The sequence below is a fragment of the Agelaius tricolor genome, unplaced genomic scaffold (genome assembly GCF_023055355.1).
Source record: "Agelaius tricolor isolate 1412-34295 unplaced genomic scaffold, bAgeTri1.0.p SCAF_2, whole genome shotgun sequence".
Classification (NCBI taxonomy): Eukaryota; Metazoa; Chordata; class Aves; order Passeriformes; family Icteridae; genus Agelaius; species Agelaius tricolor.
In genome coordinates, this window is record NW_027269262.1 from 93,921,903 (window position 1) to 93,945,272 (window position 23,370).

Genomic DNA, 23,370 nt, shown 5'->3' on the forward strand with positions numbered 1-23,370 from the left:
CATATGCCAGCCAAAATCCACTGCTGGCAAATGTTTCAGGAGACCCCAGAGAGGTGAGTGATTGACCACAGGGAATGTGTCTTTCTAACCTTAGATATCAGCTTTTCAGCATGAGTTTAAAAAACTCCCATGAAAATATCAATGAAACCCTTCCCTTGCCTCCACAGGGCTTCAGCTTTCCTCCTCTTTTTGTTTTGTTCCTCTCCTCCCACCATTTCAACGTTCCCAGTCATATTTCAAGCAAATGGGGGATCCTCCATTGTATGTCAGCTTTAAACTTTATCAGTGAGAAGGTCTGCCACAATAAAGCCTTTGTTCATGTCTGTGCAAGATTTGTCACTGCACTCACCTGTGACTTAATAGTAATGACAGAAATAACAGTAATAATAATAACAACAGTAATAATAATATATCCTACAGGAATTCATCCTGATCTACCTATTTCTTCAGGGAATCGCTTTACACTCTGATAACACCATTATCTGCAGTATTTAAAAAAGGTGTTGGATTTTCCTACATGGTCTCGAGTAGGTTTTCATGTTTAGGAATCTCATTCTTTCTTTGCAACTTAGGGAGATCTTTAAAGACAAAAAGGGGCTTCAGAACCCCTTTTAAGACAACCTTGTCTCACTGATTTCAGAGTTATCTGTCAAAGCAACTCAGGTCATACTTTCCACTGCATAAAACATCACTAAATAAAGCACCAGGATTTGGTCCTGCCCCTCTTATTTGGTAATTTTTGTCTACTTCTTGGAGCAGGCATGGATCTCCCACCTCCCAAAAGGAATTATTCAACTCAAGATGATGTGGTAACTCAAAATTAAAAGCTCAACTTGTAAAGAGCACACTTAGGCCCTGTTCTAGTTCTGTCACTGAGTTGTTGTGGCACAGCAGAGGAGAATGTTTCCCTACCTTGCAGGCTTGTTGTGAGGGCTAATTAACATTTTTATGGTGCTGTGATAAATGCCATTGTTAATGTAAAAGAAGCAGAATTTTGATAAATGTCATTTTTAACATAAAAGAAGTCACATTTCCACTGGATCTGGAAAGATGCTGGGAGAAGATACAATGGAAAGAGACAGCATCCCAAACCTTTTTCCAAGGCACATGAAGCATCAGTGCAATGGAAACAGCTGGAGGGAGGTTTATTTGAGGTCTCTTCATGGTTTTTTTGCCCAAGGGCTCTGCTGGTCTCTCTAAATCCCAGAGCCAGACCTTCTCTGGGAAGGTCCATTTTCACACATGCATTGCACATTCCCAGTGAATTCCAGATGTGGAACTGGCCTGGCAGATGTGGCTGCCATGTTGAATCCCTGCCCATGGGAAGAGTGTTCAGGAGCACAGCCCCAAATCTCAGCCTGAGGAAAGAGGTAGGGTTGCTTTTGCAGAGTGTGGAGGTGCTGAGAAGAACACAAAACCACCCTTGGACTGATGGGATGGGAATGGGAACACTCTGATTTAATGTCTGTTAAGGATCAAACCAAGATCCAAAGCAGGAGACCTCCCTTCCTACCAAACCCTGCCTACTTAGGTTCTTCTGCTCACATTTGGATCTTGATTCCTTCTGTTGCAGATGATTTTTGGGACATAACAGGCTGTTTCTCCTCTTTTTTTCCTTTTTTTATCTTTTTTTTTTTTTTGTTTCCAGTGGATGGGAAGTGGCAGGCCTGGGGAGTGTGGGGCAGCTGCACTGCCACGTGTGGAGGTGGCACTCAGAGACGTGACCGGGTGTGCTACGGCCCCTTCTTTGGTGGAGAGACTTGCCAGGGTCCCAAGGAGGAGTACAAGCAGTGCAATGACAGAAAATGTCCTGGTATGTACCCCAGATCGCTCATGCTTTCCTTTGAATGAGGCAGAATTTTTGAATTTTGGATTTTAGGAATGGCTTCCATGTCATTTGTCAGAGATCTGAATGCTATGAAGGGTTGTAATCTAATAAAATCCTACCCATGACCCAGGCACAAGATACAAGGTCTTGATTTAACTGTTGCAGAATCTGGCGCAACCGTGTTGGTTTCAGTGAATATTTGGTCACTCACACCAGCCCTGCCTTGGTGGTTTCATCTTTTCATTGCCATAGAGTTACAAGAGGAAAAGAGAAACTGGTAGCAAAAACTGGTTGCAGAGTCTCAAATCTATGAAGTTGTTGAGTACTGAGGATGTTGCACAGGTTTCCCACCCTTTACCTCTGGGAAGCCTGCACACCACTAGAAATTTTTAAGAAAAAGATGTGTCTGCATCTGCCAGAGCTTTACCCAAATCTTATCCTCCTGCAGAGTGTATAAGCTGAATGGAGGGTGAGTGAGCTGTAGGGCAGATGAAAACCTGGGTTTGGATGTGAAAAATAAGCTGGCGTGAACTCTTCCAAGTGGGAATGTTTCTGTCTGCCTCCCAGACTATACAGATACCAAAAAAAAAGGCCTGCCCACCATTTCTGCTTTCTTCCTCAGTCTGAGTTAAAGGGCCTGGTGAAATTGCTGGTGGGGAAATCAATGGCCTTTGTGATGTTTGCAGTCAGATTGCATCGATTGTAACAGGCCATGAGCTTTGACTGAAAGGGTAATTAATTGTCAGAGCAGCTCAGTGAGAGACAGGAGAGATTCTCATGGCAGTATCCCAGCATTCCTACTGGAAAGGGGCATCTCCCTAAAGGACAGGAGGCAGCAATTTTGATGCAGGAGTGCCTGGGAGCAGATCTTCCACATGGAGGCCAAGCCGACACCTCAGACTCCCTCACAAAGTGCTGAAGACAAAGAGATGAAAGCCAAAGGACTTCAGCGTGGAAGTTCCAGCACGTTCAGCTCAGAGATGACAGAGAAAGAGGCTGTGTGACAGCCTTGTCACTCTTTCCAGCTACACTCTTAATGAAAGGCATCACCTCTCCTTACAAGCTGTGCCTCTCAATTAGCAGTGGCGTGTGAGAATCTCTTCTAACTCTGCCACAAAGCTCTCCCTCGCCACAGAAAATCTTAGCACCAGGTTGTCTGGTGGTGTCTACAGAGTGAGGCAGATTTAGTTCAGCTTCAGTGTGTGCCAGCTGGGGCCCTGGCAGAACAAGCCCGATCTTTTCTTCTCTTTCTGCAGGGGTTGATGCCTGTGCAGTGCTCAAAAGGAAAAGGCAAGTCTCAGGCACTGGGGCCTGCCAGGGTTCACAGCCAGAAGGGTCTCGTTGCAGTTGTTAATTTGCAAGGGAAGGAAAAGGTGGGGAAAACATCAGAGGCTAAAAATAAACCCGCTCAATTTGTTCTCTAGAAAGTATCACATGCTGGCATGATTCAATTTGAGCAGAAGAATTGAACTTAATTGGGTTAGTTATTAAAATCTCCCAGTGCAAATAGGTTACTCTGGTAAAAGGGATTTTGTTGTGAAGCAACATCAAAAAGAAAAAAAAAAAAGAAGAAGAAGAAAGAAAAGGATTCTCTCCTGGCCTGGGAATTGCTCCTGTGCTCACTGGCAAGACAACTCCAATCAGTGTGTTTTTAAAGAGCATCTCTGATCCACAGCATCCCTCAGTGGTCCCCAGGGACACTGCAGGGGTGATGAGACCAGGAAGTTTTGACAGGCCAGCTGGGGAGAAATAAGAGGAGAGATGTGAACATTCTCCCTCTCTGCTTTTTTCTGTGCTCTGCTGCTCTGTAGCTGAGGGTGCTGGAAGCTTCCACACCCCAGAACCCTCCTGTGAACCGTGGGACAATCTGTGACTGTGGTCAAAGCACAGGAACTTTGGAAATCATCTCCTTGCTCTGGGACAGGCTCTGTGGGTGACCAAGTGCTGTCACAACTGGGTTATTCAATCTCTCTGCCCCACAGCTCCGTGTCAGCAGGCTGGAAATGAAACTGCCTCTTTTCCACCCCTGTTCTGGCTTATCTGCAGAAGCCACGATCTGTTGGCTCAGGGATGAGCCCTGCTCATGTGCAGAGCACAGCTGGGGTCCCGCTGCCCTCCGGAGTTCCATCACAATAGTGATTACTCACAAGGGAACTTTAAACCAGGGGGAAGGAGCATCTGTTTCCAGGCAGAGAATTCAGCTTATTCATTCCCAGTATCTACTGGGGAGGACTTCATCTTTGAACTGCAGCTGGGGTTTGGGGCAGTCTTGGAGCCTGCCTGCAGGAGCAGTGATGTGCAGGCAGCTTGCTGGGTCCTATAGGAGTTCTTCAAAGAAGCAGAACTTGCCGTGCCCATAATTTAGGTTTGAGCTCTCCCCACAGCCAGGTTGGTCCCTGGGTAGTCCCAGAGCAGCAATGGGACATGTCCTGACCAGCTGCAGGCACAAACTCAGCTTCCTTTGTGTTGGAAATTTTACATTGAATAATGTAAAATGCACAATGAATAAAAACTGTAATCAGAAACTATTAAATCAAGGTTTTTCTCCTTCCCTCCCTCGGGAGTGACAAATAGCTTTAACACCATCCTCATGGCTCCCTCTGCTTTACATGTTGCAAATAATGAGTTTATCAGCACCAAGACCTCCTGTAGTGAATGTTTTTCTCCCAGATCCCACCAACTCCAGGACCAACTCAGCTCCACCCACAGACAGAAGCTTCCAAAACCATCCTTCCAATGATTTTTTTTTCTGTGATGTCTCAAAACACATTTCTGCAGGCTTTTGGGCTCTGCAGCAGTGTTTGGAAATGAGCTGCTGATGCAGTTCCAAGTTGTTGGGGCTCAGATCTGCTCTCTTTTGTGCACAAGATGGAAGCAGGCAGAATGAAGACCACCCAGGGGATGTGTCCATCTTGTCTTTTCATTTGCTTGTTCTTTCCTTCATTCTTAATCCACTGATTCATGCCAAGCCTCATTTTAGATACATCCAACACTGAAGGTGGTGACCCTGAGGGTTGGCAGAGGTGGAGTCTGGAGTCATGGAGTTCACTCACAAAAGATCTGCCCATTAAAAATTAAGAAATAAAACTCTTTAGTAGAGGGTAGCAACAGCAGTTTTCTTGCAATGAGCTGCCCCAAGACAAGGCAAGGATGTGAGTGGACTTTCCCAAGGATTTTGGTGAGCTAATCCTTGGTGTGGATGAATGCCCAGTTTTCAGACAGGCAGAACAAATTCCAGACAGGTGAAGTGACTTTGTGAGGGACTAAGCACCAGCAGAGCTGGGAGTGCAGCTCCAACCTCCTGGCTCACACATCACGCTCCCATACTTCCCTTTTCCATGTCCTTGCTGAGGAGGAAGCTTTACCAATGGAGTTTTTCTCTCCTGGCAGAGCCCCATGAAATCTGTGACGAGGAGAGTCTTGGCCCCGTGGTTTGGAAGGAGACGCCAGCCGGGGATGCTGCCGCCGTCCGGTGTCCCCGCAATGCCACTGGTAAGGGTGACTGCATGGTGGGCAGGTGACCTCTCACCAGGGCATCCTTCATCCTTTGTGTCCTAGGTGAGGAGAACTTTGTGCCCTAGACAGGACAGGCACGTGGACTTCCCTCTGTTTGTCCATGGCTAAATTAACTCTGTCTGGGTTTCTGGTTTCGCTGTGAAAGCACAAACATCTTAGTTGCTACTGGATATTTTGAGGTGGTTTCCATTCACCCTGTGGAAAATTTGAAATTAAGGAACACTAAGATACCCTCCCTTCATTATCTACAAAAGGCTTTGCAGAGCAGGTAGGGCTTTAGACTCCTCTGGATTTGGGTGTTGTAGTTCTCTCCAGTGCCCATAAAAGCAGCTGCTGTATGAGACATATTTTGTCCATTATTTTGTTCTTTTCATTCAGAACTCAAAGACATTCAGTTTTCTATATGTGGCAATGCGTAATAAAACTTAAAGGGGTTGTCAAGCAAAAATTAAATCTGTGTTTATTTGAAATTAATATACCTGAGCATCCCCAACAATATATTATTTTGTAAATGTAATAATTAATAATTAATACATGTGAGATTCAAAACTAAATTTTAGAATCATGGTCTTCTCACGTGCAAATGATTGGCATCAGTTATGTTCACAAACAATTTTAACCTCTTTGTGGTATCCTTCCTGACCTTCAACAGCCACACTAAAAATTCAGGAAATCTGAATTCTGTTGTCCACTTGCACTTAGAAACCTCAGCACCTCTCTAAAAATTTCTTTGAGCACTCAAGTTGAGGGTCTGATCATTCTGGTGTAAAGTAAAAGGATGTGGGCATCCAGGTGTTACCTGTGGCCACAGGATGGAAGGTGGTGCAGAGGAGGCTCCAGGAGCAATGCTGGTGGTGGGATTTGTCCTCAGCTGGATGTTCCTCACTGCCAGGCAGGAACATAAATAAAGGCAGCAGTTTCAATATGTGTAAAGGTTTTATTGCATTTGAGGGAGAGGATTGGATGCAGACAGCTCTATTTGACTCAGCTGGGACAGTCAGTGTCATCCCCAGTGCTGTCCTAGAAGGGCCATACCCAAAGAAAGGCCACTGAATTATTTGGCAGCAGCAAAAGGACTGCAGACCCAGCAAACTTGATCCTCAGAGACTTTCTAAATGGCATCATGGTGGCTGGGACAGAGTGATCCCTCTCCCTTTCCTCCTCTCTGATATGTCTGCTCCTCCACATCACAAGGCATGTGATTATCACTGCAAAGCCCTCTGTGGATTGGAGCTGAGGGGAGGCCTGTGGGAGGACTGGAAGCAGCTTTCAGAGAGTTTCAGCTGATGCAAAACTGGTGCTGTCGGGTGTTTATTCCCCTCCAGGCTGCGTGGGCAGCACAAGCCCTGCTTTAGTTGCAAGTACCAGACCAAACCACCTGGGGAGGCTCGTGGGGCTTCCCAAACCAGGAAAAATGCTATCACCAGGGCAGAAGAAAGCTTCTCTTCACCCTGACTAGCCATGTTCAATTTGTTAATTTTTGTTTTCCTGCCCAGTTCCTTCTGCTGTTCTACAGTAGTAAAAGGCAGGAGAAGGAAATAAAGATAATCCCCCATAAAGGCTTGTTCAGACATCTGCAGGTGCCTCTGATGCCCTTTGTGCTGGTAGCTGAGTCTGAATTGGTGCATTGACCGGTTCTGGGTGATCTCCATTGAATCATGAAGGCTGGAAAAGACCTCTAAGATCCTCAGGTCCAACCATTAACTCAGCACTTCCAGGCCCACCACTAAACCACGCCCTCAAGTGCCACATCTACACCTGTTTTGAACACTTCCATGGATGGTGATTCCACCACTTCTCTGGTCAGCTTGTTCTGATGCTTGACCACCCTTTCAGTGAAGAATTTTTCCTTAATATCCATCCCAAATCTTCCCTGGCAGAACTTGAAACCATGTCCTCTTGTCCCACGACTTTCTACTCATGACAAATGTTTGAATGTTTGACCTTTCATCCTGTCCTCACTCCCATATTTGTTTCTTTCATTCTTCCAGGGCTGATCCTTCGAAGATGCATCTTAGATGAAGAAGGCATCGCTTACTGGGAGCCTCCAACATACATCAAGTGTGTTTCTATTGATTACAGGAACATACAGATGATGGTAAGGCAGCCCCACTGCTCAGCTCAGCAGGTTTGGGATCCTCCCCAGTGATTGCTACATGGCTATAGTTACAAAAAAGGGAAAAAAGGAGATTCCAGCTCTACCTTGATTTTATCTTGTTTTTTTCTGCCTACCTTGTCATGCACGGGCTCTGCATGGACAAGGGATGGTTTCTTTCACGATATTTTAATATCCAGCTTGGCAGAATCTGGGCTCTTCCAGACCTTTCATATCACATTATCATTAACTGTAGCTATGGCTGCCTCACTTTTAAATAAGCATCTTATTTTTTGTTAATCTTAAATTCATTGTTATGAGGAATTTCTGGTGGTCTCCTGCGACCTTTAGGAGAACTGATCTCTCCTGTTCATGGTGAGGTACAAGCTGTCCTAAAATAGTTCCAAATTGATTGCAAGAAAACAAGATTTTTGGGGCAAAAATATTCTGTTGGGCTGTGAACAGAAGAAAGTTTGTATAGTGGGACAATTTCTTCTTTGTGGGCAAAACAGAAAATTTCAGTACTCAGTCATTTTAGGGGTACTTGGAAGATAATTTAGAATATATCACTCTTTTCTATCATTTTAAAAATACCAGAGGCTCTCAGGCCAGCAAAGATTGTCAGATTCATCTGATCTGCACTCTGAATTGTGAGGGAGGTCAAAAACCTTCCCTTGGCAATTCCTTCACCGAGCTCATTAACTCGACTTTGACTGTCCCTAAAAGTATTCCTCGTGTTTCTTTTCTGTTTCTCAGACCAGGGAACACCTTGCCAAAGCTCAGCGTGGGTTGATGGGAGATGGGCTGTCAGATGTGCTCCAGAACCTTGTGGAAATCTCCCAGGATGGGACCAGCTACAGTGGGGACCTGCTGTCCACCATGGATGTACTCAGGAACATGACAGAGATCTTCCGTAGGGCTTATCACAGCCCGACTTCTGGGGATGTGCAGGTGAGCCCAAGGCTGGCTTAAAGAGCTGCCCATGCTCAGGGCTCCAGGTTTGATTACAGACACTGATCATAGCTGATATAGTGCTGATGAAAATCAGAATAATATTTTTCCCAACATAAATGTCTTTCTGTATTAACAAATTCTCCCTTTGAGGTGGTTCTTCCTTGGTTTATAAACTGAGAACTTGAAAGCCAAGGTCACTGAACAATTTCAACACGATAGCACTTCACTGCAGAGCCTAATTGGTATCAGAACATTTTTTGGTAGGGATTTCAGGCTAATGGCTCGAGGTAAAATGATCCTGTGGCATTGGGTACCAGGGTGTTGCTGTAGGGAAATATCATAGTGGTTTCTTATCCCAGGGCTTTCTATACAGAAGCTACCAGATACACCCTTGGGATGGGTCATCACCTCATGACTTGAAACATTAAACTGATCCTGCAGGATCTGCAGAGATTGGTAAAACTGGAGGAAAAAAATCAATAGTTTTAAATTTCCTGTCTCCTTCCTTCTCATGGCATGCTGTAAAGCTCCTACCATGGACAGCTCCCTCTTGATCCATCTCTGCATCTCCTGCCTGGTCAAAAGTTAAAGAGAATCCTGAGGTTTCCATATGTTGGAAACAACAGAAATAATATAGAAAAGAAAAGATATGGAAGGATTTATGTAATGGAAGATCATCTGGTTTTAACCAGCTTCTGACAAATATTTACCATGTCTGTCCTTAAAAATCATCAGTAATGGATACAAGACCTATTCCCAATCCAATGCCTTAGAAGATGCAGTAGTTAAAGTGAAATTGTTGGAAAAAAGGTCTTATTAAAACCTGCTTTGCCATTAACATCCTTGGGGACCTGTGAAATGCTCTGGAACCTTTTGGGAGTGGGATCATGAGAACGCTTTTGGAGCATCTTTAAATCTTACATGACCTTCCCAGTTTGGGCTATGTTTGCATAACAACCTCTCCTGTCCTCTCTTGTCTCCCTTCTCCAGAACTTCGTCCAGATCATCAGCAACATTTTGTCAGAGGAAAACCGGGAAAAATGGGAGGAAGCTCAGCTGGTATGAACCTTCAGCACCTTCCCTGGGAATAAAGAGGCTTTCAGCACAGGGCTAAGTCATGAGGAGGGGAATTTCCAGGCATCTACATGACCTCCTAAGAAGAGCTTAGTTCCAGGCTGAATCACATTAAAGGAGTAACTCAGGGAGCCCCAGGATCTCAGCTCTGAGCCAGACTCTCTGCATGAAGAACAGTGAAATGCTGGTGGTGTAAACTGAATTTGGCATGGGTTTCAAGGGTCAGACTTAGCTGGGAGTTGAAAATCCTGATGTCTTTCTGTAATTCCACTCTTTCCTCTTGCTAAGATAAAGAAGTGGGATCATGTAGCTTTGAGTTCTTAGCTGAAAAGATGCAGGACTGGAGGGGTTTTCAGAACTGGAGTCTGCTTGGCTGAGCTTCTGGGTTCAGTTGTGTTTTGCTTTATTTCTCTGAGCTTCTGGGCTCAGTTGTGTTTTATTTCTCTCCTATCAAGGTTAGAGATTCTGCTCAGTCCTGAGCTCCCCATTCCTGGAAGTGTTCAAAGCCAGGTTGGATTGGGCTTAGAGCAAGATGTGAAAAGTGTCCTTGCCTATGGCAAGAGCTTGGAATTAGATGAACATTAAGCCCCTTCCAACCCAGGCAATTCTAAGATTCTATGAACAATTCTGTAGCTGAATTCTCAAGTATTAGGGGTTGATGTTGTTGTTTTTTCTTTCTGTGTCTTATTTGGCTCTTGATTTGTGTGCTTCATTTGAGCTCTCTGTTGTGGAGCTGTGTCACACCTATTCCTGCGTCCCTTTAACATTCCTTTTGTGAACTGTTGCTGTTGCAAAATTCCTCCAAAAGATCTGGAAACAGCAAATAATCAAGAAAAAAAAAATCACCCAACCACAAAGCAACACCAGAGTCCAGTTATCTTCCCACCAAACACGGAAGTCCTCTGGGAAAAACTTTTTAACAAGTGCTGGCAATTGTTAAAAGACAATTGTTGAAAGTCCAGAACATGAGACAGGGACTCAAAAACATTTCCATCATGCAACAGCAACTCTGTCAGGAGCTGAGCAACCTTCTCCCTTCTCTTCTCTTCTCTTCTCTTCTCTTCTCGTCTCGTCTCGTCTCGTCTCGTCTCGTCTCTTCTCTTCTCTTCTCTTCTCTTTCTCCCTCATATTTTGTGCTTTCCTGTTGAATTTGGATGAGGGTGACATGGTCTGGTTCTGGGTGGGATGGAGAATCTGGACATGGTCCTGGGCAAGGTGGCCCTGCTTGAGCAAGTGGGTTGGGCCAGATGGCCTTGGAGGCCTCTTCCAAACTAAACCATACCCTGAATCTGTGATTCTTTGCCCAAATACTCCAGATGCATGTAGGTATTTCAGCACTGAGCAGAGGAGACTGTCAAGTTGTCATGACAACAGGGAAACCCTGTTGATCCCCTTAAAAACAGCTCACTCTGTGTGGCACTTGGTTCCCAGTGGCTCTCCCTGTGCAATCTGCTCTCTGCACCTCCAGGCAGGCACAGCCCACATCACCATGACCTACACATGGATTGGGAACATCACAGGGAGAATGTTTTCCTGGTCTGTATTTTAGTGGGAATTGAGCTGACAGCCCAGCACTACGACTTTAGGACACAGAAATCTCTGTGAACATGATGCCAGCAGAGGTTTTAGCAGTCTCTGTGCTTCTCCCTTAAAGCTGCTGGACCAAAATCACATCCTGCGTTTTATAAGATCGACCAATTCTTTTAAAATAAAGACTTTGGCTCCTAATTTGCTCATTAAAAATAAACCAAACTTCATTGCAGTCACACATTCCAATGCCCTGTGGCCCCCCAGGCAGAAAGATATTGTTCCAGGAAAATAAAAATGAAAACATCCCATAAAGGTACTCAGAAAAGGGCTACAATGATTTTTAAAGAGGCTTTGTCGACCATTATATGATAAAACCTAAAATGCAGCATCCAGTGCAGCCTGGATTTGGTTTGACCTTGTGATTTCAATCTGTAATGGAATATAAAAGTGTGCAGCTAAAAATAGCATCCTCACTCAGTTCTCCTCCTTCTGTGCACACCTGCTGCACTGGCAGGACTTTTTCATCTCAACCTGAGACAGTTTTAGTCTTACCAAGGTTCCTTGGATAGACAGACAGACAGAGACATGCATGGCCACCCCTGTGCTCCTTGCCCGCACTCTCCATGGCGCAGCCTTCCTCCTGCCTCCTTCCCATCCTGCTTGTCCCCAGCTGTCCCTCCAGCTCACTCAGCCACCTCAGAATGTCTGGATTATGGTGAGGAACTGAAAACACCGTGAAAGTGGTGGACAAAGAAAAGAAGAGGAGTTTAATTGCTTTTATTCAGCCTCTCGTGGCATTTGCTAAGCCACTGTGGGCAAACGTGCTTTGAGGAGAAGGCAGGCAGTCAGCAGAGCTTGTCTCAGGTGGATTATAGTTTATGGAATCTGTCACTGGAAAACTGGGTATTGTTTAATAGCTCTGCCTTAAGTTGGCAAATTACAGTAAAGAGGAGTTGCTGCCAATGTCTTTATCAATGGGGAAAAAACAGGATGAAATGAGCCAGAGAAACTCCAGGACAGCCCAGTACCAAGAACTTGATTCAGAGAGTGAGATCCTGACAACAGCACAGGAAAGCAGAAAATCAGGCTGGCTGGGATTCAACATTAGACCACAATTGTCCTTTAGTGTGGCTGCTTTCAATAGAGGCATCTGGAATGAGATGACCTTTAAAGTCCCTTCCAACCCACACCATTCTGCATTTCTATGATTTTATGAAAGGAGATGAGTAGGTTATTCTCTTCTCCAGAGAGTCCCCAATATTTCCTTTTGTTTAAAATCTTGCCCTCCACCCTAATTTCTATCAATCTGAATGTCACTTTATAATTTTTGCCTCCTTTTCCTTTTCCTTTTCCTTTTCCTTTTCCTTTTCCTTTTCCTTTTCCTTTTCCTTTTCCTTTCTTTTTATTTTCTTTTTTCTTTTTCTTTTTCTTTTTCTTTTTCTTTTTCTTTTTCTTTTTCTTTTTCTTTTTCTTTTTCTTTTTCTTTCTTTTCCTTTTTTCTATTTTTTTCTTTTTCTTTTTTCTTTTTTCTTTTTCTTTTTCTTTTTCTTTTTCTTTTTCTTTTTCTTTTTCTTTTTCTTTTTCTTTTTCTTTTTCTTTTTCTTTCTTTTCCTTTTTTCTATTTTTTTCTTTTTCTTTTTTCTTTTTTCTTTTTCTTTTTCTTTTTCTTTTTCTTTTTCTTTTTCTTTTTCTTTTTCTTTCTTTTCCTTTTTTCTATTTTTTTCTTTTTCTTTTTTCTTTTTTCTTTTTCTTTTTCTTTTTCTTTTTCTTTTTCTTTTTCTTTTTCTTTTTCTTTTTCTTTTTCTTTTTCTTTCTTTTCCTTTTTTCTATTTTTTTCTTTTTCTTTTTTCTTTTTTCTTTTTCTTTTTCTTTTTCTTTTTCTTTTTCTTTTTCTTTTTCTTTTTCTTTTTCTTTTTTTCTCTTTTTCTTTTTCTTTTTCTTTTTCTTTCTTTTCCTTTTTCTATTTTTTTTCTTTTTTTCTTTTTCTTTTTCTTTTTCTTTTTCTTTTCATTTTTCTTTTTCTTTTTCTTTTTCTTTCTTTTCCTTTTTCTATTTTTTTTCTTTTTCTCTTTTTCTTTTTCTTTTTCTTTTTTTTCTTTTTCTTTTTTTTCTCTTTTTCTTTTTCTTTTTCTTTTTCTTTTTCTTTTTCTTTTTCTTTTTCTTTTTCTTTTCCTTTTCCTTTTCTCTTTTTTTCTTTTTCTTGGCTTCCTCTTGTGATTTCCCAGTCCTCCTTCTCCACAGCTCCATAACAGTCCATTATACCCAGCATATGCTCCCAGTTCACATGTGAGGGCAGAAACCTTTGCCTGCAGAGAAGCTCCTGCTGTTCTCATTAGGATCTGATCCACTCCAAATTCTGCCTCTCTTTGCAGATAGGGCCAAATGCCAAGGAGCTGTTCAGGCTTGTGGAGGATTTCATTGATGTCATCGGCTTCCGCATGAAAGATTTCCGGGATTCCTACCAAGTCACGGACAATCTGGGTGAGTTCACTGGCACTCCCCACACTGGGAAGAGACCCCCAAAAGCTGTTAATTACTGTGCAATATGGATAACCTGGGATGTGGGGAGAGAAGGAAGGAGGGGAGGCAGCAGGTGGTGGGATATTAAAAGGTCTGGGGGAAGACATGGATGGGCATAAATATGGGGTGGCTTTTCTCCAAAGAAGTTGGGATTTCATGAGGAAGAAGAGAGATCCACAGAGAGATCTGAGAGATATCTACCAAATGGAGAACAGATGACAAACTGGGCAGAATTAGACTCTTTCTTTTATTTTTTGAACACAAGAACAGCCCAGCAGCCAATGGCGGCAGTGAGCAAACAGCAGGCAGTGTTTGATTGATGCTGTGTGCACAATCGCAGCGTGGAACTTGTTGCCAGAGGAAGTTGCAGAAGCCAAAAAGTACAGATGGGTTCATGATGGGATTAGGAAAGTGCACAAAAGAGATGTCCATTGGTGGCTGTTAAAGTTGATGATCTGGATGCAGCCAGGAGCTGAGGAAGTCCTGCTGATTGCTGGGAGGGCAAACCAAGAGATGTCTTGTTCTTCCTCCCACTTCTTATCAGCTGCTGCTGGCCACTCCTGGAGATAAGGTGCTGGAGCAGACTCTCCTCTGCCAGATTTAATGCAGGCAGAACCCTTTCAGCAAAGCACAAGCCCTGCTTTTATCTTCTTTCATGCACAGACATGTCCTCAAGAGAGCATCACTCCTATGGCTCCCAAGATCCAATCTCTCTGATTTCCCACTAATGCTTCCCATGTTTTCTTGAGCACACATGGAACTTATTGAAGCTGGTTTCACTCACTGGTTTCATTTCTTGCTTCTCCCCAGTCCTTGGTATTCACAAACTGCCTGCAAATGCAGCAACTGACATCACCTTCCCCATGAAAGGCTGGAGGGGAATGGTGGACTGGGCCAAGAACTCAGAGGACAAGGTCACTGTCTCCAAGAGCATCCTGTCTTCAGGGCTCTCAGGTAGGCAGCACAGCCAACAAAATTTTTTTTCCTTCATTTTCTAAGAGTGATTCCTTCTGTTTGCTTGGTCGTCAAATCCTCTTCCAGATCAGCTGGATTTCGTCACAAATGTTTGGGCATCAAAGCATTGATGAGTGCAAATAAGGCCTTCAAATATGGCCGAAGAGTTTGAACTAATCTCCTCACAAAAGTTTAGGGGCAGGTTTAGTTCCTGGGTGTGGATGTTTATCTTTCCCTAAAGAAGCAGGAAAAATTGGCAAACAATGCTTTAGGTGCCCTCCAAGCCTGGATCCAGATCTGATGGAGCTATCTGAGGATGAGTAGCTGAGAGTCAGCAGGTCAGGCTGAGCAGCTGAGTCTGCTGCTTGGACAAGTTTTGATACATCTGGGGATTTATGGCCTTTGTGTGAAATTTCCTGCCCCCAGAATTGAAATTCAGAGGCATTTTTCACTGAGGCTCTACATCAGGGCATGGATAGGAGCCCCAGCATGGAGGTGGTGCCTCAACCAAGCTGGCCTCACTTCCAGGTCTGGAAATCTCTGATTGCATGCTAGGATAACCCAAAACTATTTATTAAAAAAAACAACAAACTGGAGGTTTCTGGGATGGTCTGATGAATGAGGGTGCCAAGAACCAACACACTCAAGGTGCTCATCTTTAGGCAAAGATGACATTTGGCAGGATTGAGTCCTGAGTTCTCAAAAGCAGGACCCTAAATTGGGCTGGTTGAGGATGGGATTTGCTTTTGGCACTCATGGCTTTGAGAGCTGCTGGCTCCCCCTTCCTTGGGACAGAGGCTGGAGACTGAGTTGTTGCTACAAAAGACCTTTGGCCTCGAGTTGTCACACCAGGACCTTTTGTCATGGGCCTCCCTGCTGGGGATGGCATCAGCCATCACTGCAGCTTGGGAAATCTGAGGCCAAGAACAGTTAAGTGACACCCCCAAGGGTAAACAGTGAGTCACTGGCAGAGCAAGGACCTTGTCAAGCACTCCTTGTGTTTTGTTGTGCCTTGCAGACAGTGTGAGCTCCCTGGGAGAAGCTGGAGCACACTGGGAGTGTTATCCCTGTTTGTGGAAGCTGTGGTGGCTTCACCTTTTGAAATCTTTGATCACCTGTTGGACAAATTGTTGGACCAGACCTAGACAGAGCTGATCCTGCTCTGAGGCTGAGGGCTGTCCCAAATCTCCCCATGGAGCTGCTTTCTAGATTTCTGTTGGAAGCATCCTCACAGAGAGCTGCTCCAGGGCCCCTGATCTGTAGTGACTGAGCAAACAAAACATGACATCCACCCTGAGGAAACAACTTCCAATCAGTGCTCACCTCTCCATGGTTTCCTGGCTACCACCCAGGGCTCTTCTGCCTCTGTTTTATTCAATATCTCGTGCTGGTGATGTAGGTTTGGAGGGGTTACTCAATGATTCCAGCAGAAATCCACCTCTATTAGTTTTGATCTCACTTTTCTGTGGGAACAGGAGTAGCTATCCTGAGCAAAGTGATGAAGACAGGCAGCTTCATGAGACCAAATCCAAACCCCCTCACTGCTGGGAGCTGACTTTGAACAGTTGATTTCGATGGGCCAACACTGATTTATGCAGTTGGGTGACAGAGTTGCTCTGCAAGCCTGTCTGTCAGTCTCTCCCAGTTATGTGCTCAGCAGATATCCCAATTTGATGATGAGAAAGATGGACATGCAGAGCTGTGCCTGTCCTGCAGTGATGGAGCAGACACACTCAGCTCAGCCTCAGTACAAGATGTCAGAGAAGCCCCACCTGACGCTTTCCCAGGCTTCTTCAGCATTGCCTTCCACACAGCCACTTGCTTTTTCTCCCCCAAAAATCCAGTCCCAGGGCTGCCTCTGCTGCTTATGGTTTATCAGGGGAAGTTTTGGCTTTTTGCAGCTGGGGCACTGTGAGGTAGTGGAGGAGGAGGAAGATAAATAAGAGGAGAAGGAGGAGGTCAAGTGACGTGCCCAGAGGTCATACAGATGATTCAGAGGCTCATCTGGATCTGCTGCAGCCCCCAGAGGCAGCACATGAGTTTTGGGGTCAGAGCAGGCACAGTGGGACCTCTCCCCTTCCCGCTGGCCTTGTCAGCCCCAGCTCAGCTCTGCTCTCTGATGGCCTGATAGCTGCGGACGGCTCCAAAGGCCTCGAGGTGGATGCAAGAGACATTTCCCCCTTGCAGATTTGTCTGCTGTGGTGCTGTCAGAGGAATTTGGGGGTTTCTGAATGGGGGAGCACCATTTGGGTGGGGTGAGCCTCGGTAAAGGCAGAAATCTGGGATGCTGGGTCACCCCAAAGGTGCTGAGCCCTCCCTGTAGTGACAGCAGCCTGATGCAGTGATGTTGGCATTGGCCATGGCCCAACAGAGAGCCCTCCACCACTGGCCATGCTCCTCCAGAGGCCAAATCCTGCCCTGGGGTGTCCCATGGGGACAGCTGCCACCCTAATTGTCTCAGTGCTGTTGTCTTCTTCCCTCTCCTCTGGTGTCCTGCAGTGTCGGACGACTCCTCTGTCTTCGTGGTTGGGACCGTGCTCTACCGGAACGTGGGCAACATCCTCTCCCTGCAGAGGTAAGAGGGGCTGCCTGGGCATGGGGAGCAGCTGGGGAATCACCAGGATGAGCCCTCTGCCTGCAGAGCACCTGTTGTCCAGGGAAAAGCAGAGATCACTGGCTGCAATGAGACAGATTTTGACCTGCAGTGGGAATATTTTGACCCCGGTGTTCAGGTGGGGCCAGGCTCATTCGTCACGTGCTGGAGGTGCAGAAATGTTTGCCCCATCCAGGTGTAGCACCCCAGAAATGAGGGGAGGAAGCTCAGTGCTGCTGTCTCACTCTTCCCTGCCACCTTTCACCCTCCAGGAGTGAAACCTCACCCTGCCCTCCTGGAGTCACAGGGGATTTTGGCAGCCCTGACAGATGAGGGATGCTTAGCTGCCCCGATCTTCCTGAGCTGCCGGGGAGCTGCCAGCCACACTGAGCCCTGGAGAGCAGCACAGCACAGCAGCACAGAGAAATCAGGCAGGGGAGGAGAGAGGGGAGCAGAGCACGCCTGGCTGCACATGTCTGCCTCAGGCACCAAAGCTTTTGTGTTCAGCACTCCCTTCCCTTTTCTTCACTCCTCTTCCTTTTCCTCTCGCTCTTTTTTTTTTTTCTCCCCAATGACTGGTACTGAGGCAGTAAATTAAGCATCCTAAGGCACCTTCTAAATCTGTTCTGCACTGATTAGCGTGAGCCCATTTACCATAAACACCAGGGCATCTCTCCTCACTGATAATCATTTAAATACCTCCAGATTTAGCACTGGCAATGGCAAAAGAGCTCCGAGTGAGTGCAGAGAGGAATTAGCAAGTCAGCCAACTGTATTCTGTAATATCTTCCATTACAGCAGTGGGAATTAGATCAGAAGGGCAATAAACATCATTGGCTCAAATGATCCAGTGGTATTTCAGCTTCCTCTGGCCAAGCAGGGAATGAGCTCTGATAACCAGCAGCTGCGGCAGCCACAGCCTCCGAACAGCGTTCCCAGGGGAGAGCTGATTTAAGATGTTCCTTAATTAAAGGACAGTCCCTCTTTAAAAAAAATCTCGAGTCTTGAATCACCTGTGGAGAGTAAAAGGAAAAGAAAAAAAAGATAAATGAAAGCAGCAGCAGCAGTAAAACACCTCTTACTTCAGTGCTGTGCAAATGGACACAGCATTAAAAAGGAGAATGTTGTTAAATAACCACGTAGCTGTCTATGGGTAAAAAATATTTCTGACCACTGAGGAGAGCAGCTATTCCTGGGTACACATAAGAAACACAGACCCTGGATTGGACCACTCTGATTCAATGCAGAGTGATTCTTCCAAGAAGGGAAAAAAATGAAAAAAAAAGTAGATTTAACTCAACAAACAGCACCAGCTGAGCTGTTCCTAATTGTCCCAATTTACCTCCCCCCAAGCAGCAATTCCATCTCTGAGTCACACATTACTCTGTCCCCTTGGATCCAGAGAGCCCAGCAGATCTTGGCAGCTGTGACAATTGAGATGGGCTGCACACAAAACCTGATTTTCCAAGCTGGGGAGGTGAGAGAGGCACTTGGTCCCAGCTGGACTCTGCTGCAGAGGACACGGACAGCAGAGAGCCACCAGCCTGCTTCTCCCTGTGTGGCCAGCACTGTGCTCACAGCCCTTTGCACACCCTTGGTGGCCACTCAGGAGCCCTCTGAGCTCCTCTCAATTCCTGCTCAAGCCAATCTCCCCGTGTTTGTTTCCTTCCCAGAAGCTGGGCTGCAACGTGCTCGTAGGAAAAGCGACTCATCTTCCTCCTGAAAGATTCCCCGTGACACTGAGTCCTTTTCTGCCCCCAACAAGCTGCTCAGCTGCTTAATTACCTTCTCTGCCAGGAGCCTGCCTCTCTTTTTAAGGCTGAATTTGTCTGGTTTTCACTTAAAGGCACTTGGCTTTCGGGTGGGTGACTGAAAAGCCCCCCACGTGCAAGGAACTATCAGACAAGCCTTCCAACAGAGAAATTTTGTTTGTTTTCCAGCACCTGGATTGATTTTGTGTCTCTGTTTTGAACTCCCTTTGCTGTTTCCTCCTCTCAAAGTGAAATTGAACCCAACAGCACAGTGGAATCCAGATAAGGAGGGTACAGACAGAAGTTCTTTGCTTCATCTCAGTGGAAGGGATTTTCAAGATTATCCCATTCCAACCGCCTGCCATAGGCAGAGACACCTTCCACTATCCCAGGCTGCTCCAAGCCCTGTCCAACCTTGCCTTGGACACTTCCAGGGATGGAGCTGCCACAGCTTCTCTGGGAATCTGTGCCTGGGTCTCACCACCCTCTGAGGAAAGAATTTCTTCCCAACATTGAATCCAAACCTCTCATCTTGCAGTTTAAAACCATTCCCCCTTGTGCTATCATTATTTACCCATGTAAAAAAATTGCTCTCCATTTTTTTTATAAGCCTCCTTCAGCTTCTGGTTCAGCTGCAGCTTGGCCACTGGTCACCCTTCACAGTCTGCACACTGGTGACTTCTGTGTCCCAACAACTTGCCACGCTGAAAAATCAAATTCTCTTTCTGTCTGTGCTGGCTGCATCGATTCTCACCTGCTCCTCAGCCTCCACAAGGTTTTGGTGTCATCCCTGCTGCTCATGCAAATATTCAGCAGCACTGACCCGAGGACTGACCCTTGCAGACACAGCCTCTAATGAAGACATGCACTGGTGGTTACCTTTCAGCAGATCCCATTTTGAGCTTCTTACAGCTGCCTGCTCCCATTGATTTACTCCTTTACTTTTCCTCTGTAGGGTGATAGTTGTGCTTTGTCGCTTCATTATTTTTTTCTTCTTTTTCTAGTTTAGATTTTCCTTTTTTTCTTTTTAAAGGGAAAGATATATTTTTGATTTTTCTCTTTCCCTGTTAAATCAATGTTGTTGTTCCCTCTAGTGTTGGTGGAACAGTAGCTTTTTGAGTATACACTTACACATCCATAGACAATTCCAAATTTTTTTTCCTCTTTTTTTTTTCTTTAAACACTATTTTTTTAGCTGCTGTTAAGCAAGTGCAAATCTTTCCCACTTGATTATTTTTTAAAAAGAAAGATAAAATCCAGAGAGAAAAGTGAAAGATTTTTGCAGTACTTTGAGATTTGGTGCAGATTTGGATAAGGATGTCCTTTGTCCATGGATGTCAAGGGGCTGGGAGCAGCCTGATCTGGATCTACCACTCCACTACCAATTCCTTCATGGCAGCACTTACAGCTGCTGCTTGTGGGGACCTTTTGCTTATTTAAACACCAATAAACTGGAGGAAAATGAAGGAATTCCATATTTTTACATGTTCAGTGACCAGGGAAGTGCCTACAAAGAATTTGGCTTTCCAGGAAGGGGAGGTACCTCCTCACATGTTGCCCCTCCCAAGAGCCAAATCTCCCAGGGCTGCCAGATTTATTACAATATTTTGTCTGGGCACAGGCATTTAGACATCTACATGAAAGGTTTGGCCTTTTTCCACTTGCTTTTGGTCCTCAGGGAATGAAGATCCACACCAGTGCCTCCAGCCAGGATGGTGTGCTGCCCCATGGATAAGCAACCGTGCCTCAGCCTCACTGCAGTGCAGGCTAAGCCAGCCTTGGAGAGGCAAAACAGGATTTATTTTTGTGGGAAACACGTGAAATCATGGAATATTCTGAGTTGGAAGGGATCTACAAGGCTCACTGTAGTCCAAATGAGCTCTGTTTCCTCGTGGCAGGGACAGAAAATGAGCCCAGGAATATTTTATTTCTGGGATAGATACAGACTCTAAGGCCAGTGGATAAGGTTCATAAAATGGTTTGATTTTGGAGGGATACCTGTGGATCGGCTGTGAGGAGAGCCCAGAGTGAACAGGATGGGGTCCATCAGCAGCAAATGTCTTTGGGGTTATTTTATAATAATGGGGTCAACCCCTCCTGCACTGTGTACTCTAAACCTTGCACCACCAGTGATGGTTGCCATGGGATTCCCTGCTGCACAAAAATCCCTCTAAAAGCTGTCTTTTCCCTCTCCTCCCCAGGAACAGCACCGTTCTGAACTCCAAAGTCATCTCTGTGACTGTGAAGCCATTCCCTCGGTCTCTCCTCACCCCTCTGGAAATCGAATTCTCCCACCTGTACAATGTAAGTGGTTCCTGGAAACCTGCCCCATCCCATGGCTGTGTTTGCTTCTGCAGGGCAGGAATGTGTTGCTGCAAGGTTGAGGTGGTTTTGATGGGCTCCTGACATCTTTTTGCTGGTGCAGGACCCTTCAATCTTCCTCCCCCCCCCCCAAAAAAAAAAAGCAAACTTCATTTCCAGAGCAGCAGGAGGGTGACACTGCTGGCACAGGGAGCATGGCCATGCTTGTCCCCAGTTCACACCATTTCATTGTGGGCATCATCACACAGGAATAATTGTGCACTCATTAAAATAACTTGATGTAACAATGGTCTTCCTTGAGGAGGGAAAGGTTGTTCCCATTAATTCTGGAATATTACTGTAGTCCTCAATGCTTTCCAAGGCAGGCAAAAATTCCCTCCAGGTTCCTCTGCTCAACCCTAAGCAGATTTATGGGATGGACATTTACATACCCCAAGGTCCATCCTTGTGGAGATTAGATGCCCTCCTGAGGCTCTACAAAACGAATATTAAGATCTGTTGTGTCTTTGGACTCTCCTGGAGGGATTTTCCAAAGCTGTCTCAGACAGCTGGAGTCACAGGCAAAGCTCTTCCAGGGGGCTTTAAACACACCTGACCCCTTCCTGCAGGGCTGTGCTTTTGTCCCACAAAAGCAGAGGCTGTATTTGATCCACTTTCCAGAAGGGAGCAGCAAAAGGATTCTGTGTGAGAGGAGGGATAAGGAGGAATATCTGTGGGTTGAGTCAGGAGAGAGGCAGAGTCAAATCCCTCTGCAGTGCTTGTGATGCAGAACAAACCAAGGCAGGTTTTATTCTGCCTTTTCAATCCCAGGGTGGCAAAAACCATTCAAAGGGTTTGAGATCCATGACAGCTCCTCTGGTGTATCCCAGACACCCCATCCTTAGGGCAGTGGAAGGAGATTTACAGGCCCCACATTCTTCATTCCAGTGCAGACACTCCACAAACAGCGTGACACTGATTTGTTTCTATTTTCCCTTTCTTGTCTCCTGGCAGGGAACCACCAACCAGACCTGCATCCTGTGGGATGAAAATGATGGGTGAGTTCTGTGGGTTTCTCTTTACTCTCACAGGTCTGTCTGCTTTTTTGAGTGAAATCATCACAATTTTAGCAGTGATGTGTCAGTTCTTGCCTTCTCTACTCGGTATTTTCTTTGCCCTGGTGGGGAGTGCTTCTTCCTTCACACATGCACTGCTTCTCTCTGAGCTGTCCTTTAGTGCTGTTTTGGATTTTTCCACATAAAGGATGCATGAACTGGGACCCAGGACTGTGGAACTTTTCAGACTGAGCTCAGCACAGCTGTGCTTGGCTCTCTGCAGTGCTTGGCTCACCCCAAATCATGCACCATAAGGAGAGCAACAAAAAATCAGTTGCAAATATGGCCTGTGGAGGTGAGGTTCAGGTGATATGAACTTTGCATTGTGCTGCTTTGATATAGAAAAACTATTTTTGCCAGAATTCCAGTGATGATTGGTGCTGTTCAGGAGGGTTTGAGTGATGTGCTTGTGGCCAGCAGGGAAAAAAAACAATCCCAACAAAGAGTTGGGACCATAAATCCCATATGGGGAGTAGTTGTCAAAGAATGTGCATCTTAGAAAGAAAAAAAAACCCGGTTCGAAAGTGAGGTCTTAAATCCTGAGTGAACTTGACAAGGATACAAAGTGTTTGATTTAATGGTGGTTTTACTTCACTGACTTTTGCATCTCAGTTTGAGCACCTACCTGGCTCCTCTTCTGCTTGCAGTCAGCTCCTCTCCTTGAGATCTCAGACATTTGGCACATGCCCCTGCATTTATTATTATTATTTATTATTATTACCAGCAGCATCTGAAAAATGATTCCATTCTTGTCCTTTTATGCTCCATTAAGTAGCATATGCACACAGAGGCAGGCAACATATTTACACTCAGCTCAGTTCCCGTTGGTCTGGGATTAATTTGGCATCTCTGAGTGGATCCAAAGCAAAGCTGAAGAACCCAGAGGTTCTCCCTGCTTGTGGAATCACACCTGTGTTGTAGCCCAGGGCAGAACTGGTCCCTCTGGCTTCTAGTGAAAATTGCTTCAGTGTTAGAAGATGGTTGAGATGCAGGTGGTCTTTTAAGAAATTAATAAAAGGGGTTTTATAATATTTTCTGTGCGCCAAAGAGTGTGTGGGTCAGCACAGAGGGTTGGATTGGGGAGCAGATTCAGGAGCTGGCCTGATCTGCTAGATATGTTGTTTCTCCATGCTGGAATA

At 45.3% G+C, this 23,370-nt stretch overlaps 1 protein-coding gene across 16 annotated transcripts in view; it reads left to right on the forward strand.

Annotated features, from left to right (window-relative positions):
• Positions 1–23,370, forward strand: part of ADGRB1 (adhesion G protein-coupled receptor B1) — a 289,794-nt gene that overhangs the window by 149,131 nt on the left and 117,293 nt on the right. For all 16 annotated transcript variants that reach the window (XM_071421902.1, XM_071421903.1, XM_071421911.1 and 13 more), the window contains 10 exons: positions 1,649–1,813; positions 5,219–5,320; positions 7,336–7,442; positions 8,196–8,390; positions 9,384–9,452; positions 13,370–13,478; positions 14,328–14,471; positions 16,971–17,046; positions 21,017–21,119; positions 22,131–22,174. In XM_071421902.1, the coding sequence (XP_071278003.1) occupies positions 1,649–1,813; positions 5,219–5,320; positions 7,336–7,442; positions 8,196–8,390; positions 9,384–9,452; positions 13,370–13,478; positions 14,328–14,471; positions 16,971–17,046; positions 21,017–21,119; positions 22,131–22,174 (1,114 nt within the window). The remainder of the gene's footprint in view (positions 1–1,648; positions 1,814–5,218; positions 5,321–7,335; positions 7,443–8,195; positions 8,391–9,383; positions 9,453–13,369; positions 13,479–14,327; positions 14,472–16,970; positions 17,047–21,016; positions 21,120–22,130; positions 22,175–23,370) is intronic.